This window comes from Natator depressus, chromosome 6 (genome assembly GCF_965152275.1).
Source record: "Natator depressus isolate rNatDep1 chromosome 6, rNatDep2.hap1, whole genome shotgun sequence".
NCBI classification, from domain to species: Eukaryota; Metazoa; Chordata; order Testudines; family Cheloniidae; genus Natator; species Natator depressus.
The window spans coordinates 66,897,037-66,912,965 of NC_134239.1; the positions used below are offsets into that span (position 1 = coordinate 66,897,037).

At 41.1% G+C, this 15,929-nt stretch overlaps 1 protein-coding gene across 4 annotated transcripts in view; it reads right to left on the reverse strand.

The window, feature by feature from the left end:
- The window catches only part of DPF3 (double PHD fingers 3), a 217,672-nt gene that overhangs the window by 70,635 nt on the left and 131,108 nt on the right, over nucleotides 1–15,929 (reverse strand). For all 4 annotated transcript variants that reach the window (XR_012639930.1, XM_074955589.1, XM_074955591.1 and 1 more), the window contains exons 5-6: nucleotides 12,771–12,866; nucleotides 7,874–7,952 (exon numbers count right to left, since the gene is read on the reverse strand). Coding sequence is in view for 3 of the 4 variants with exons in the window: in XM_074955589.1 (XP_074811690.1) it covers nucleotides 7,874–7,952; nucleotides 12,771–12,866 (175 nt within the window). In the remaining variant the exon portion in view is untranslated. The remainder of the gene's footprint in view (nucleotides 1–7,873; nucleotides 7,953–12,770; nucleotides 12,867–15,929) is intronic.

The window sequence follows — 15,929 nt, forward strand, 5'->3', positions numbered from 1 at the left end:
ACCAGTACGAGACAGAAGAAAATCATCCATGTGTCAGTGGAAACAGGAAATTGGGGGAGGTGTGAGTGCTGCATTCTCACCACACCTTCTCCCATACATTGGTCTTCTTTTTGCTTCCGTTTTGCCTGCTTTCAAATGGCTGTTCTTTCTTCTCAACTGGAGGGAATGTCAAATGCTAAAGCCTAAATTAATCACTGCCAGGGAGCCATTTTGTGAAGTAATCCCCATCTCCTATTCGCCACATAAAAAAATCCAACCCGGTTTTGCACTGGCTCTGGAATATAGTTTCCATTATTAAAACCGTCATAATCAGAATCTGGAAGTTGGAGATGTCTAACGTTTTACAGGTTGTATTTTGAACTTCGTCGGTGGAAAAGCAGTAGGTTTGGTTCTTGCTGATCAAGGGTGTCATGTTGCAAGTCTAGTTAATCACAATGACAAAATGGTAATACATTTCCCACTGGATTTCCAAACAATGAGTGGTTCTGTTTGGGCTGACCAACTGGATGTGCCCTGGTACCTACCTACTGTGCTAATTTCAAGCTACATGCACATTAAAGACAGAAACAAAACGTTTAAATGTCTTTTTTTTTTTTTAAATGTGACTATATGTGGTTAAACTAATTGCTGGTGAAAGCTATGGATTGGAAACCCTGAAACCTGATGGCCTCTGTTAATCTCCAGAGCAGCTGCAGCACAGGTAGAAAAAGCAACAGAGTCCTATGCTGCGCCACCCGTGTGCCTCAACCCTGATCTAAGTGGGGCCCACCTCTACAGGTCAGAGACGTGTAATCTCCATATCTATTTAATCCTCGGCTTCTCTGCTGAGACTGCCAAAAATGGAATCAATAAGCAATAAGTGTAGCAGGAGTAATGAAGGTTTTTATATGGACACTTATTTAGAAAGCGGACTGAGACCATCAAATTCGTTTAACATTGGCTCCCAAACAGTTTCACACGGCACAGGACTGCCATCATCCTACATGGAAACCACAGATAATTAGAGGTCTAGGACCTTCTGCAGGGACAGGAAGCCTCTGAGTGTCGTGAGGGATGGACTAAAAGGCTGATATTTGGCTTTGGACAGCTAAATATCATCGAAAGAATAGGCCCTCTGAATCCCAATGTCATCCTATTCACCCATCCTTAACAGCAACATTGGGTAACCCCATCCACTTCTAACTTCCCTTCTATTTTATTCTAGTTCTTAGTGCCTAATAGCTACTTTTCTTCAGTCTTCACTAAGCAGGGTAATGTCATCCCGTGGTTTAGCACTTAAGCTTCTAATAGTTATCAAGGGAAGGGTGACACAAAGCAGACTTCTGAGGAAGCATGTCACAAGGCTATAATCAGAATATATTCAAATTAACTGGATGCAGTGATATTTACCCTAGAGAGTTCAATGAGCCAGTGGAAGTACTATCAAAGCCATTGTTAATGTTTTTGAGAACAAAAAAGGCAGGTAAGGTCTCAGAGTCCAGGCAAAAAGCAAACGTAACACCTGATCTTGCAGGCCTTGCTCCAGAAAACCTGCCACTGAAATCAATAGGAAGTTTGCACAAGTGAAGATGGCAGGATCATGCCAATTTCAAAGATGTGAGGAAAGACTACAGGGGAGTGTAGAGGAGCAAATTTAATTTCAATTCTTGGTAAGTTGTTAGAACAATGAATAAAGCAGTTACTTTGCAAGCACATACCGGAAAATATGGTGATAAACAGAGAGCAACAAAGGTGTGCAAAAAACAAGTTATGCCACAGTTATGTAATACGCTATGCTGGGCTAGTTGGGTGCTCAGCTCCCATTGAAATTCAGTGGAAACTTGGGTGCCTTAACTCCCTTAGGCTGCTTGAAAATCCCAGCCTAACAGGATAGGGTTAGTGTACAAAGGGAATGCAGATGACAAGGTATATTCTGAAATTAATGAGGCCTTTGATACCATGCCACATGACACACAAGAAAAGAAGAAGAATATTGATGAGGTCAACCTACAATGTAGAGGCTGCTTTTTTAAAAAACAAAAATCAAATTTAGAATATTAATTGTTCAGGGCCAAGTTCAAAATATTCACCGGGGCCACATTTACACTGGTATTTAGGTACCAAAGGATGCACCTAGTGGGATTTTCAAAAGTAAATTTAAGTCAGAATGATCCAGTGATTGAGGCATTAGCCAAGAACTTGAGAGACTGGGTTTACTTCCTGGATCTTCCCCAGACTGACTGTGTGACCCTGGGCACTTACTCACTGTGCCATAGATCCTCAACTGTAAAATGAGGATAACAGCACTTCCCTACTTCATAGGGGCATTGTGAGAATAAACATATTAAAGGTTGTGAAGTGCTCAGATACTTTGGGGAAAATCCCTCTAGGTGCCTATCTGCATTGTTAAGCACCAAAATACTTTTGAAAAACTGGCCCTAAGCACTTGCAAGAGTCCATTTTGGGTTCAGTACTAGTCTATATTTTCATTACTGATTTGGCAGATGGAGTGGAGAATACAAGAATGACATGTGCAGAGGACAGATTGTTGGGAAAGATCACAGACACTTGGGAAAATAACACAAAATGCCCTGCATGAGCCTGATAGATTGGAGAAATGAGTTGAAATCAATCATCTGATTAATAACTAACTATGAGATCCAACAAAAATAAATGTAACATGTTTCAAGTAAGACAGATTAATAAAATGAAGAAATTGAAGCCAGAGGATAACTAGCTGAGGTAGCATGGAGACGGAACAGGTATACTAAATATAAAGACTGTTTGAATGTGGCAGGGGAGAAAGCCCCTTTGCTTGAGATCTTTAAATCATGAGTGAAAATAGCCCTGGAGAATACAATCCTGCACTGGCAAAAGAATGGACTAACTAACTCAATAGGTCTATTGCCTCTCTAGCTTTCATAACATGTGCACAAAAGGAATATGCTATATGAGGAGCATTATGGGTAAAACAAAAAAAATAGTTACTGAACCTAATACCTATCTTCTGCACTAGTTCAGCCTTCTGCTGTGAGCTATGTTTAGTTTTGGCCACCACACTGTAAAAAAATAGACAGACAAACTGGAGACAGTTCGGAGGAGAGCAACAAGCTTGATAAGAGAACTGGAGGAGAGACATGATAAGTGTCTTCAGATACAGAAAAGGAGAGTATAAACAAGCCAAGAAACAATTATTCTCATTAGGCACCAAGAAGAGAATACAAAGTGATGGGTGTAAGTCTACAGCAGAGAAAATTCAGGTTAAATAATTGGAGAAACTTGATAACCAAAAGGACAGTTGGGGCAACAGAACAAGCTTCTAGACAAGAATCATCATCACTAGGGATACTCAAGGCTAGATTAGTCATCGGTCCATCAGGGATGATAGGAAGAATTAAACCAGTTCTACCATTGTGAAGGGGATGGACTAAAAGGCCCACTTGGGATCCCAACCTCAAAGAGTCTATGTACAAAGGATGCTATATAAAGTAAGATGTCTTAATCAAATCTTAATCTTAATCTGTCCGTGCTGGATGCATCCGATGAAGTGAGCTGTAGCTCACGAAAGCTTATGCTCAAATAAATTGGTTAGTCTCTAAGGTGCCACAAGTACTCCTTTTCTTTTTTGTGAGATAGCTCAAGCAGAGCTAACATGAGTCTGTCTACCCATGCTGGAAAGCATGCTCTCAGCTGCAGTGTAGACCTACCCTAAGTAGCGTCTAGATGACTTAGCACAGGTGGACCACTTCAGACAGATGGAAGAACGTCAGCTAGTCTAATTCAGAAGCTAGAGTTGTTCACAGTTTTTTGTTCCAGAACCCAAGCTATGAAACTTCATATAATGTTGATGAAGTTTTACCAGAGTGAAGATGTTTGATTTTCAAAGACAACCAAATCATGGATAAGAACACAGCTGTGGTGAGACTTCTCTGGCTGGTGGATCCCACGGGGCAACATTTATGACCATATGTCATCAATTGTCCTTTACTGTCATTTATACATTCATTCATTCACTCTGCCCTTCATGTGAAACTTGTACCCTGTTGTTCATCTGAAGCTGCTGTAGTAGGAGCTCCCCAGTCTTCCCCGGGCTATGTTGGGTTTGCTTTCTAGCATGGTTTGGTACCCTGGCACCTACTTAGCCTGGATGTATGGCCCTATCTCCTAGTTATGTATTCAGGCTGTGTTTGTAAGCGGCAGTACACATTCCTGCCTACAGCCCTCCCACATGGTCTCCTCTCGGTCCCGTTCTCCAAGCCCCTTTTCAAGGGTATCTGGTAGAGCTGGTCGAAAATGTTCAGATTGACCAGTTTTCCATCAGACAATGCTGATACAACAAAATGGAAACTTTTCCCAGGAACATATCAATGTTGTTGTTATTTATGAGAAATTATCAAAACATTTTGTTTCAACTTTTATGTTACATTAGAATGTAATATAAAAAGTCAAAATGTTTCAACCATTATTAGTATGTTGTATAACAAGTCAAATGAAATATTTCAATAAGATTGAAATAAGATTTTCATTTCACAAAAAATTCCACATTTTTGACTTTTCATCTCGATTTGGGACAAAACCAAAATTTTCCTGAGGGACGAAAGTTCCATTTTTCAAGCAGCTCTAATTTCTGGACCAGCCAACTGGGCAAAATCCGCTCAGGTGGCACATAACCAATTACCTGTCCCCACTTGGTCAGGGCTGAGTTCCTTCTCTGGAGTAGCAGTGCCATCTTCCAGTGGAAGGAGGTCTGCCAGCAAGAAGTCAGAGGCGAAGAAGCTAACAAGGGCTCAGGGGTTAGCTCCTTCACAGCCATGCTGCTGACACATGGACAGGTAGCTTCTCACAGACCTTTATGTGAGTACTGACAACTGTTGAAGTAGATTCTGTTTCCTAAGTATAGTTTTATAAATGGGAAAGCAGAACTGGTCAAATTCCTCAAAGAATTTTCTGTGACTATATCCTTTAAATAAATAAATAAATACTTCAATTCAGTTCTGTTTGTGCTCCTTTTGTGTTTGTTCATTTTCCACAAACATTCAAGCAAACAAATTTACTGGCAGGCATGTTTGCGGAAACAGAATATTTCGAGTGAAAATTAGAGAATATACAGGAAAAGCAAATTCTGGACTCATGAAGGCAATTATTCACACCAGTAACGTGATTCTAAGAGTAATGAGACAGGGAACAGAAACGATACTCTGTAACCTGCATGCTCCCATCTAAAACTAACCAATCTAACTGTGAATTTATACATTGAATATTGGGAATTAACGTTCCCCAAACAATCTATAGATCAAGATATAATTGTAGAAAATATCTGGCAAATAATTTTGAAGAAGAAATAAATTTTAAAAAATCTTAAACTGTTTGCTGACAATTCATTAACAGAAAAGGGGTCTAAATGTGTCAAATAAATTATTCACTACAAATTATTTATATAAGTTCTAATGAATATTAAAAGGGAGGGAGAAGATGACACTTACACAAGAAAGATGGCACTATAGCTGGAGCAACCCTCTTTCCGTTCCCCCATAGTAATGTAAAAGAGTTCTGTTACCTATAACAACCTTCTCTTAGCCATCTTCGTTGGTCCCCACTTCTGATCATAAGTTTATTAAAAATGAAAGATTTCAGCCAAAGTGAGTGGGAAAGATTTATTTTTCAAAACAAAAAGTAAATTTATACTCTAAAATGTAAACCAGGAATTAGCAATGGGCAAAACTACATCAGTACAACATGCACCATAACCTTGGCTTCAGCTAAGATTTCTGTTGCCTGTGTTGATATCTTTGATGTGTCACATACTATCTGTGAATCACCTCTTTGCATGTCACTAAGGTGCCTGGGTGAACCCACAGCTGAGCTAAATCATTTATACTCTCACTAGGGAAATGGGAGTGACCAGAAAAGAGTCACAATGTCTTCAAAATGCCTATAATCCACAGAAGTGCCTTTGCATGTGGGGGCATTTCCAAGAAAGGAGATATAGACAATCCCACACACACATCCACTCTCACTGAAAGGCTCAGGATTTTAAACAGAAAATATGTGTTGGACTTCTGGACAATTCTTAGAAGGGGAAATTTTAACCCTCCAATGTAAAAACAGATCCTTAAATATAAACCTGCAGAGGTGTCCCCCATCCTTTCAACCTAAAGAGCTCCTCCTCCTGCGATGGGGTTATACTCATGTGCAGACATATTAGAGACCATTCTGCCCATTCAAAGCTTTACTTTCTCCCTCCCAAATCAATTGCACCATTAAGGAACTCCATCCCTAGAGTCTCCATAGTATTTGCATTGCCAAAGCAAGACATTTAGAATGCCAGTCACAACGCCATACAAGGGTCACCCAACCTCACCATGAAAGAGCATGGCTGGACTGTGGGGAATAAACCTTTCATGTATGTTCTAGATTTCTTCATTTTTTAAAAACTACAGATTCATAGATAGCAATTGTGATTATTGGTCTTTTGGGGCTGGAAGAGTTGGGAGGTTGGGGGCAGAAAGGAGTGGGCGTACCAACTCATCCCAAACCCCACCAGAACATTTTGGAGCTGTGAAGTGAAGATGGTCACCTCTCCTCCTGACTCTATTAGCTTTCAGAGAAACAAGATGGGTGAGGTAAGATCTGTTATCGGACCAACTTCTCCAATAAAAAATATTACCTCACACACCTTGTCTCTCTAGTATCCTGGAACCGACTCAACACACAACAGCACTCTGTTAGCTTTGGTTAGTTACCACTTGCTATGCTATTTGGAGTATCTGACAGCACAAATTCCCAGTGAACACCCAATCTATGCTAGGAATTGAAATGGGAGCTTCTCAGAAAGACAGAGATTTGGCCCAGCACGTCACTCACTGAATCGGATGTATTGAAGTGAGAAAGAGTTGAAAAGAAGAAGAAAAAATGCCAATGGACAGATCCTAACTGTAAAAAGAATTCATAGTATGTCAAATTCTGGAGTTCTTCCTCACAGTCTGACACCCTTGCTTGTTTTGAGTAATGCCTTACTTCACCTGCAGTTCCACTGGAACCCATCACAGAGTCAGCTACTACTCACAGTGAGTCAGGGTACATCTACACAGCAAATTAAGGTATGACAGTAGTGTGGTTAGGCTCATCCATGCTAGCTTTCATCTAGCTAGCTAAGGTAACAATAGTAGTGACAACATGGAAGCATGGACTTCAGCGCTGGCTAGCCGCCTGAGCTGCATACTCAGGGTCCCTGGCAGGAGGCACTGGGGCAGCTAGCCCACACTGAAGCCTGTGCTACCACACATACACTACTGTTGGTACTTGAGCTAGCTAGATTAATGCCCACATGAGTATGCCTACCCAGGCTACAATCACACCTTCCTTTGGTGACAGAACTGGGCAGTCAGGTTTTAAGCAGTGCTTACCGAGGCACAGCTCCCACTGATGTCCCTAAGAGCTCTGTCTGAGGAAGGGCTGAGAGAGTTAGGACTTTGAGATTTAGCCCACTGAGATTTAAAAAGGGATTGAAAAAGGAAATCGCCACAAAAATAAATGAGATACACAATGGTGAAGCACTTTTGTCAGAGATTTTTGAGTTAAGCTTTTGTTTGTAACAATCTGAAACAGAGAAAGAAATAGAGGGTGAATCTTACAAGGGGGTGGGGGGAGAGAGAGTGTTAAGGCAGAGAAGCCAGAGAGAGAGAGAGAGAGACAGAGATTGACAGAGCATGAGAGGTGATTTCACTTTCTTTCCTTCATGCAAAAACCCCCAACAGCAGCAGCAGCAGGTGAAAGACATGCAAGTCAGAGAGCAGCAGGACTCTTTGATGGAAAGGAGAAGATGAAGCCCTGATTGCATTTGAGCTGGTTGGACCAGGCCGGAAGCAGAGCTGGTGGTTTGGGTGCTACTTACTGTCACAAACGTAAGGTTTGTCATGGTCATCCTGGGAGGCAGCATCGTTCCTTCTCCTGCCACCTCCAGATCCCCGAGCCTACAATGAGAATAAGGATGTTAACGCCATTCCGGTGCCCCTCACAGCTTTCAGCTTGCCCCAACCAGTATAAACTATGGACTAAATGCATCTTTGACTTCAGTAGCGTTACATCATTGTAACCAGATTACTGGGGCCCTGCCTTTTCCTAAAACACACTGTATATTTATTGAGCTTTCAGTGTGGCAGAGCTCCCTTAGAGTAGAGATCCCTACCTGATTAGTCACAGTACTATAATGATTCCTGCCTCACTGCCACGGCATATTTCAGTCAAGTCACAGGAGGTGGTGTTCAAGTATTGAGCCTAATGAATGAATGAATGAATGGGAGGGCATAAATCCACTTGTGGCTAGAAGTAACACGATTGAAATCAGTCTGAAAACAGGCTCATAATATTATGAGATATAACTATGATTCTTTCCTTTTAATATTTTTAAAGTACATCTTGTGCTGGTGAAAGGTGCTAGCCCAACAGCCCAGGAGACTGAGGTCCTTGGTTTATCCATAAAGTGCTGCCCTACGTATATGCATCAGTGCTGATCTGAACGCCAGGGATAAGAATGGAGTTCAGTGTTAATGCCATTCAATCTTCACTATTCTCAGCTGAGAATGCCACCTTGGGCACCAGTTACAATGGTCATGGTTGCAATGTGGATTATTTTATGTCGGCCAATGGACAGTCTTTAAATGATAATAACTTTGGGCCTGATCTCTATTCAAACTAGTGATCTCAAGGGAGAAGGTTACATGGCCCTTTCCTAATACTCTGAGCCACTGAGTCCTCAGGTAAAAGCAACACACCTCAATTGTTTCAGTCTTCCAAATAGATAAGTCCTTGGCTCCTACTTCCCCTTCTAGAGCTAACAGCTCTGAATCCCTTTGCTTTTTGTTTGAGAGAATACGAAATTGAAGCAGCATTAGCAGGTAGAACTGAAGATGATGCAGAGATGTAGAAAGTAGTATTAGTGTCCCAAATACTAAAGGGTTCTATGGGCTAACTTTTGCATCTCCTCGATGTACACTGAATAGCACTCTAGTTAACTGAGCCGTATTCCATCATGGGTCTGAAGACAAGGCACGAGGGACAGTTTTACACGGACATACCATTGGTTGATGATGAAAAGAGAGACTTACATAAACTGCACAGGTTAAAATGAACCCCATCCCATTGGGTTGCTCAGGTTTCCAGAACAAACCCAAGAAAGCCTCTTAACCACTTGGATGGAGTAGGAATAAGCCTATCCTCATTGTAATCCTGGAGGAGAGGGACAGATTTGTGACTGGCTGGATGGGTGGATACTGTTAGATATGATCAGTAGAGTTTTGCCTCCTGCAAGCAGAGTTCAAAGCAGGGCACTACATTCTGACCAGTGTGTGATCTCCTCGAGTGAGTCAAACGTAAATCAAATGAAATGTAGTGGGGCACAAACTCCTCATAGTAACTACAAACACAATCTTTAAGGAAGCTGATGCGCATCCAGGAAACAAGATTTGTAAGAATAAATTAAAGGGTGCGTCTACCCTGAAAAATGATTCTGCAATAATTGATTTATGCGATCCATGTTCATTGTCTCTCAGTGATTCAATATCAGGTTCAGTGCTCAGTTTACAAATAAAAAAGATTATATTTTTTCCTGACTGCCAGCTCTGCAAACTCACCCTAGGCACTGAGAGTAAGCCTAGGTTCCTTCCTTCTCTCAGCACAAGCCAAATCAGGCCCTTAGTGACACCTGTGCAACCCCATTTTCTTCCGTGGGTTAGCACAGGTGTAACTGATTGGACCTTAAACAATTCTATTGATGAACAGACTAGACTCCAATCCCCTGGCCAGGCTAGGGGCACTGGTTCTGCAGGGCAAAGAGGAATAAAAGAGCAATAAAGACTTCTTTTTGGCACTAGTTAGCAGTATGACTCTGTAGACACACAGAGAGCAGATCTGTGGAGTAAGGTGGTATCATTTTAATATAGTCACTTTTCAGAGTAGAATGGCAATTTAAGATCCATTGCTTAGCATTTTACAGTCCGCTGTTTCCCTTCTAACTGTCCTTTACAGAAATACAAGTGCAAAGCATTCACGACATGACCACATATACTCTTTTTCATAAATCAAACATGGGGAGATTTTCAGATTGAGTCAGTGTCTTTCAATAGGACATGGCTCCTAAACTCCTTTGGCATTTTTGAAAATGCCCCCCCACTCTCCCGTATGTACTTGAAGAGCACTTGTACTGGACATGTGCAGCTGCATTGCTTTTATATTTTTTAAACAAACTTCATGGCCATCCAACAAAGATTTTAAAAACCTCTGTGTGAATCCATCTCCTTGGCCTTCAGTCTCTTTACTAGCACATCCATTATTTCAGAGCTAGCCTTAGGGGGCCAGAAAACCAGGCAGTCACCCCAGGGGCACAAAACTGAATGCCACGTTCATGCTGTCAGGGCTTCAGTCTGTTGGATTCAGTCATCCACAGCTGCCTTCATTCTCTTGCCGGTATGCAGCAGGGACTAGGATACTTGATGTATGAAGCCTGGAAGCCTCAACAGAGCTGATTTGAAGCAGCTTAATGGAGCCAAACAGAGAGAGTAGCCAGAGGGACAGATGTAGGGTCCAGAATTAAAAATAAAATCATGCTGTAGGAAAAGAAAGGGACACATAGAATTTGGAATGTTCAGAGCAATAATTCTGCTGCATTAATCCTGTGTCAATGCCTTCAGTCCTCATTTGTTCTCCAAATAGCAAGAGGTTTATGGGCCAAACTTTGCGGAATCTAGTTCCCTGCAGTCTACCAGCCTTTAACAATACCCCATCCCTCCTTTCTAGGCAAGGAAGTGCAGTCCTTTCTCAGGTTCAGCTTTCAAGTCTCCTCAATTTTGACCCCTTTGTCCTAGTTCCTACTTCAGGTTGCACACTTCGTGAGGAGCAGGGCATTTCAAAGGCAGACTTCCAGTTTACACCAGCTGAGGAGCTGGCCCTACATTTTAAAGTATAATTCTGCTTTGGTTCAACACGCTGACTTCACTCAATTAAAAGTTTATGGCATTTGGAGCTTTCTCCCCTCTGCATTCTTATCGCTGTGAGAAGTCAAGGTCACCAGCAGAGCAGGACTCACTAGCATGGCAAGGGAAAGAGATTCTATTGTGGCTGGTTGCACTGTGCCCGCACTTAATAAGGGGCTCTAGAACAGAAAGCAAGATATAAATGTATGCTTCCAGATGGATGAGAAGAATAATTAAATGCTCCCAACCCCCAGAGAGTATTTTATTTATAATGGTAAAGCTAAAAAATTAGTATTGTTTTCACAGAGCTTCCTGGAGAGGGGAGTACAGCAGCGCATGTAACAATAACAACATCAGAGCATCGTTTGTATGGGTTGAGGATGCATGGAAATGAATGCCAGGAAATATAATTCTCCTTTCCCAACCTAAATATCTTTTTCACTATCCATTTGATCCTTCATTTCCAATGACAGGAATGCCCAAATTCCATGACAGGAAGTTTATTAGGAAAGGCCCACGTAGCTGAAGAATTAGTGATAGCTATAGTTAAGGTTGTTTGAGTGTATCCATTCTAACCCATTTTTGATTACTAATTCATATAGTTTTCTGAAACTCACCCTTTTCTGGCTCTGTTTAAGGCTACATTTTAAAAAATATTAAAGAAAGATTCAGCCAAACTGTTCAGCCAATTTTGATAATGGAGAGTGAAAAATACACTTTTCCAATTAAAAAAATTATTTCCAATTATTTTGATCTTTATTCAAAGAGTCTTAGCACAAAAGTGAACAATAGCAGGAAGCTGAAATAACGGAACAGAGGGTTTGCACAAACACGTTATGAGTAAGGTTTCAAACAGGTCTTCTTATTTTTTTAATTTTATTTTTATCTGTTTTTTATCTCAAAACATCCACCAAGCACACCAAAAGGCATGTTCAGAGATTATGTGCCCTTGCAGCTCCCACTGCAGTCAATGACAGATGCAAGTGCCCAGCACCTCTGAGAATCATGTTTACTTTCATTTAGGGGGCTAGCTTTAGGGATCTATATTTGAAAATTTTGACTCCATGTTTTAAAATTGTGACCTTGTTACTTAGCTGACTTACTGCTAGATCTGTGAGAGGACGTGATAGGAAACTATGGGGATGTTGTCTCCTGAGCGTGAAATCCTGCCCCATTTAAATCAAGGGGAGTTTTGCCATTGATTTCTATTGTGCCAGAATTTCACCTTTAGAGTGCTACTACAAACTTTCACTGCTGACTTTATCTTTGAAGAACATAGAGAAATGTATTTAAATTGTTAAACAAAAAACAGAAAATCAAAGATGACTTTGTTTTGGCTTATGGGACTGCAAATATTTTTTGCATTTATCTTTTTAGTAAGGAATGGTATTTCAAGGTCAGGGGATTGTAATAACAGGATAATAATAATCATCATTATTAGATTTTATTTTAAAAATAAAAATTCATCCCTATAATAAATTTGCTCCATCTTCTAAGTCTCCCAACAGTGTTATTTCTTAGTAATAGGCAGAAATAAACTGAAAATATGAGAAAACATAAAAATCACTGACTGTCATTCCACAATTTACCACATGGATATCACTTCAGCATATCTATGGGGTGTGTGTGTGTGATTTACCACATGGATATCACTTCAGCATATCTATCTCTGTGTGTGTGTGTGTGTGTGTGTGTGTGTGTGTGTGTGTGTGTGTGTGTGTGTGTGTGTGTGTGTGTGTGTGTGTGTGTCAGAAACCAACTGAGAATGTGAGAATAGGGGTTTGCTTCCCTTCTTTCCTCTCTTATAGATTCCCAACCTACCCGTCCTCTGGGCCTGTTCTTTCGTTTTGGAATATCTTCTTCTAATTCCTCTTCCTCATTCACTTCATCAGCATTTTCATCATTTTCCAAAACTCTCTGTAGGGAACAATAATCATTTTTAGAAGAAAAGACGATTGTTTGCTAGAAGACGCACATGGTCAACTATTATTTACAATTGAGATTGTGGTAATGCCCAAAATGTGCTCTTCAAACACAAAGAGAGAGACAGTCCCTGTCCCAAAGAGATTTCAGAGGTAAAGACAGACAAAAATGGATACAACATGCAAACAAGAGGTCTAAATAGGTGATTAAAATGACAAGTGTACTAATTCTCTAATGCCAGAATCAGATCCAAGCATCCCCAATTCCTTCCAGTCAACACCCTCAAAAGTTAGAGAGTTCCTCCCTCACCCACCCTCATTTCCGCAGGGAAATGGTTCCTGAGAAATACCAGTCTTAAGGCTGACATCCCAGACACTAGCAAGACACAGTCTAGGGGGTGAGGGGGTCATGGAGATTCTCTTCTGAAATTAACTCTTAGAAGATGTAAATCAACATTTCTTTCCCTAGTAGTCTACAATTTTTCCCATTTAGTGAAACATTCATTTTCTGCGTTTCTAATGGCCCTTGAAATTAATATCCTTTTGGGATACCAGTACCTTAAGTAGCTATACAGCTCTGGAAATAAGGGGTCCTGATCCTGCAAAGTGCTGCTTCCCACTGAAGTCAATGGGAGTAGCGATTGCTCATCACCTCACAGAATTGTGCCTGGGATTTGTTAACTTTTTCTGTTTTTGTGAATTCCATGCTTGGGGAAAAGTGTTCCATTTGGTAGCTCTGGAAGCATCCACAAAGCAGATATAGCAAGCAGTGACAGTGCAAGCTTCCCCCACAATACTGAGACGGAGCAAACTCCTGTTGAGGTGAAAGGATTATTCAATCGTCATAACCCACTCAGTCCGTAGCATCTCTGCTAAGAAAGCAAAAAGGGGCCACCCAGCGTCAGTCATGATGTGAGTGCTTATTCTTTAGGAGCTGGTCTGAAACCACTCAGACAGGCCACCACTAAGTCTTGAGATGGCAACATCATTCCGCCATAAAACGGATTCAAACCACTGAGTTAGAGGTGATCGAAAGGTTTTGTAATCGGTTACCAAATTCTGACCTATCCAGTCTCCTGGATCATTATTAGTTAAAAGCTGCTACAGAGCCAGCAGAGGGAGAATAGGAGCAAAACACGTTAGTTTTGAGCCTTGTGTACCTTCGGCATTGACTGCTCAGGGTGCTGGGAGAGAATACACAGAGAGATTTCACTGACAAGGGATTTAGAATCTGGAGGAACACCTGCACCACATTATTATAATCTTATCCATTTACATTTTTGAGCCAAGATATTGGACATTGTCACAGTTTCAGGGCAATTGCACCTCTATTCCCTCTCCATGGTCCACCAAGGGCACCCACTTCTAGGGTCCCGGCTCCCAGCCATCACCTCTCACTTGCATCTCACTCATGCCTGTGTTGCCCACAGTTATATGTTACCACACAGCTCTTTCTAAGCAAGCACATTTATTCTTAAAGTGAAAGCATTACAGAGAAACATATTAAAAACAACAAAAGAACCTGCACGCATGCTAAAAATCTTATCAGAGATCACCCCACAACTCTAACAAGGACTCTGCTAGGTGTCAGTCCTTCAAAACCCACAACTGGGTTTTTCCCATGGTTACAAGTTCATAATTGTCTCAGATTCAGAACCAGAACCCAGGCAGAGCAGTTCAGCTGTTTCTTTACTTACTGTCCCAAAAGTCCATTTTTTGCTTGCACATTTTCAGTATAGTCCTTTGAACTCCCAGGCCTCATAATAATACACAAACTTTGCATTTAATATAATGGACACCAAAGATATTTAAAACTTAATTTAATAACGTCTCCCGAGGAAAGGCAAGAAATTGCTATATCTGTCATGGTGTCCCTTTAAAAAGTTTAAATAACCTGTAGAGTTTGGTGGGAAGTCTAATATTTGTAGGGTTTGGGATTTATGTTTCTCTCTTTTTTAACGCCTCAGGGGGCCATTTATGGGATCAAACTATTGTGAGTCCTGGTCTTCTCCCATAATTTTAGTTCCTGGAAGGATGAAACATTAAGTCACTGCCCATCACCACATATAATTATTATTTCAAAATTCACACAGTTATATATATTGGTAGGGGCAACTTCATACTTTTAAAGTCCAGAGGATGCCTGAAGAATTTTTGTTCCTGAAGAGATAAATGCTATGTAAAAAATTTTGAAAACTACTTATAACATCTTCCATTTTCACAGTGCCTTTCAACTCCAGCAACTCCGTTCTGCATCAGCAACACTACACAACAGTATTAAGGAGGGATAGTGTAGAATACTTTCTCCAGTTGAAATTACAGGGCAAATTCAAAGTAGACAGACCAATTAACCACATGTGAACATGGCCAGCATGCCAGGTAATACCTCTAATTCTTGTGGAAAATGCCAGGTCAACTTTTAATGACTGATCAAAGACTTTGGTTTAAACCTACTCCAAAAGATGATGCCGTTTTCACCCCACTTGAGGCATTGGTTCAACAGTGATCTCACATGCGGCCAAATCTCAATTCATGTAAATAGTAGATGAACATCTGGCCCATAGTGACTGCACTTATTTAAGAGGGGGCAATTCTTATTCTTTTTTTAGCAAAATACCTATTATTTTCCTACTCTGTCCTTCCAAAACACTCTTCCAATTCACCATATTTTAATGCATGTAAGCAACGAGTCCCTGCTTTTCTCCCAATCCACATTAAGGGCTAGAGTGAAAGTTTACTCTCAGCCCATAGTAAAGGGCAGTTCCTAGCTGGGACCAAGGAGGGAATTATGACTCTGCTCATGCTCCCCCACCTGCATGGGAGGAGGAGTAGCAGCCCCACTGAGACTGCTTCCTCCTGGACCTTCCCAAGCCGAGACTAGCAGAATGTGTAGCCTATGTAGAGGAGTAAGAGGGAGACTTGCACATACACTCACGCAACCTCCCTTACACCTCTGCACGGGCACAAAGAACTAATGATGATCTTGTCCAACTATCCCTACCACCTGCTGAAAGTGAGCTATGGTTAAAGTAATTGTTGTGCAGACTGAATCCAACAA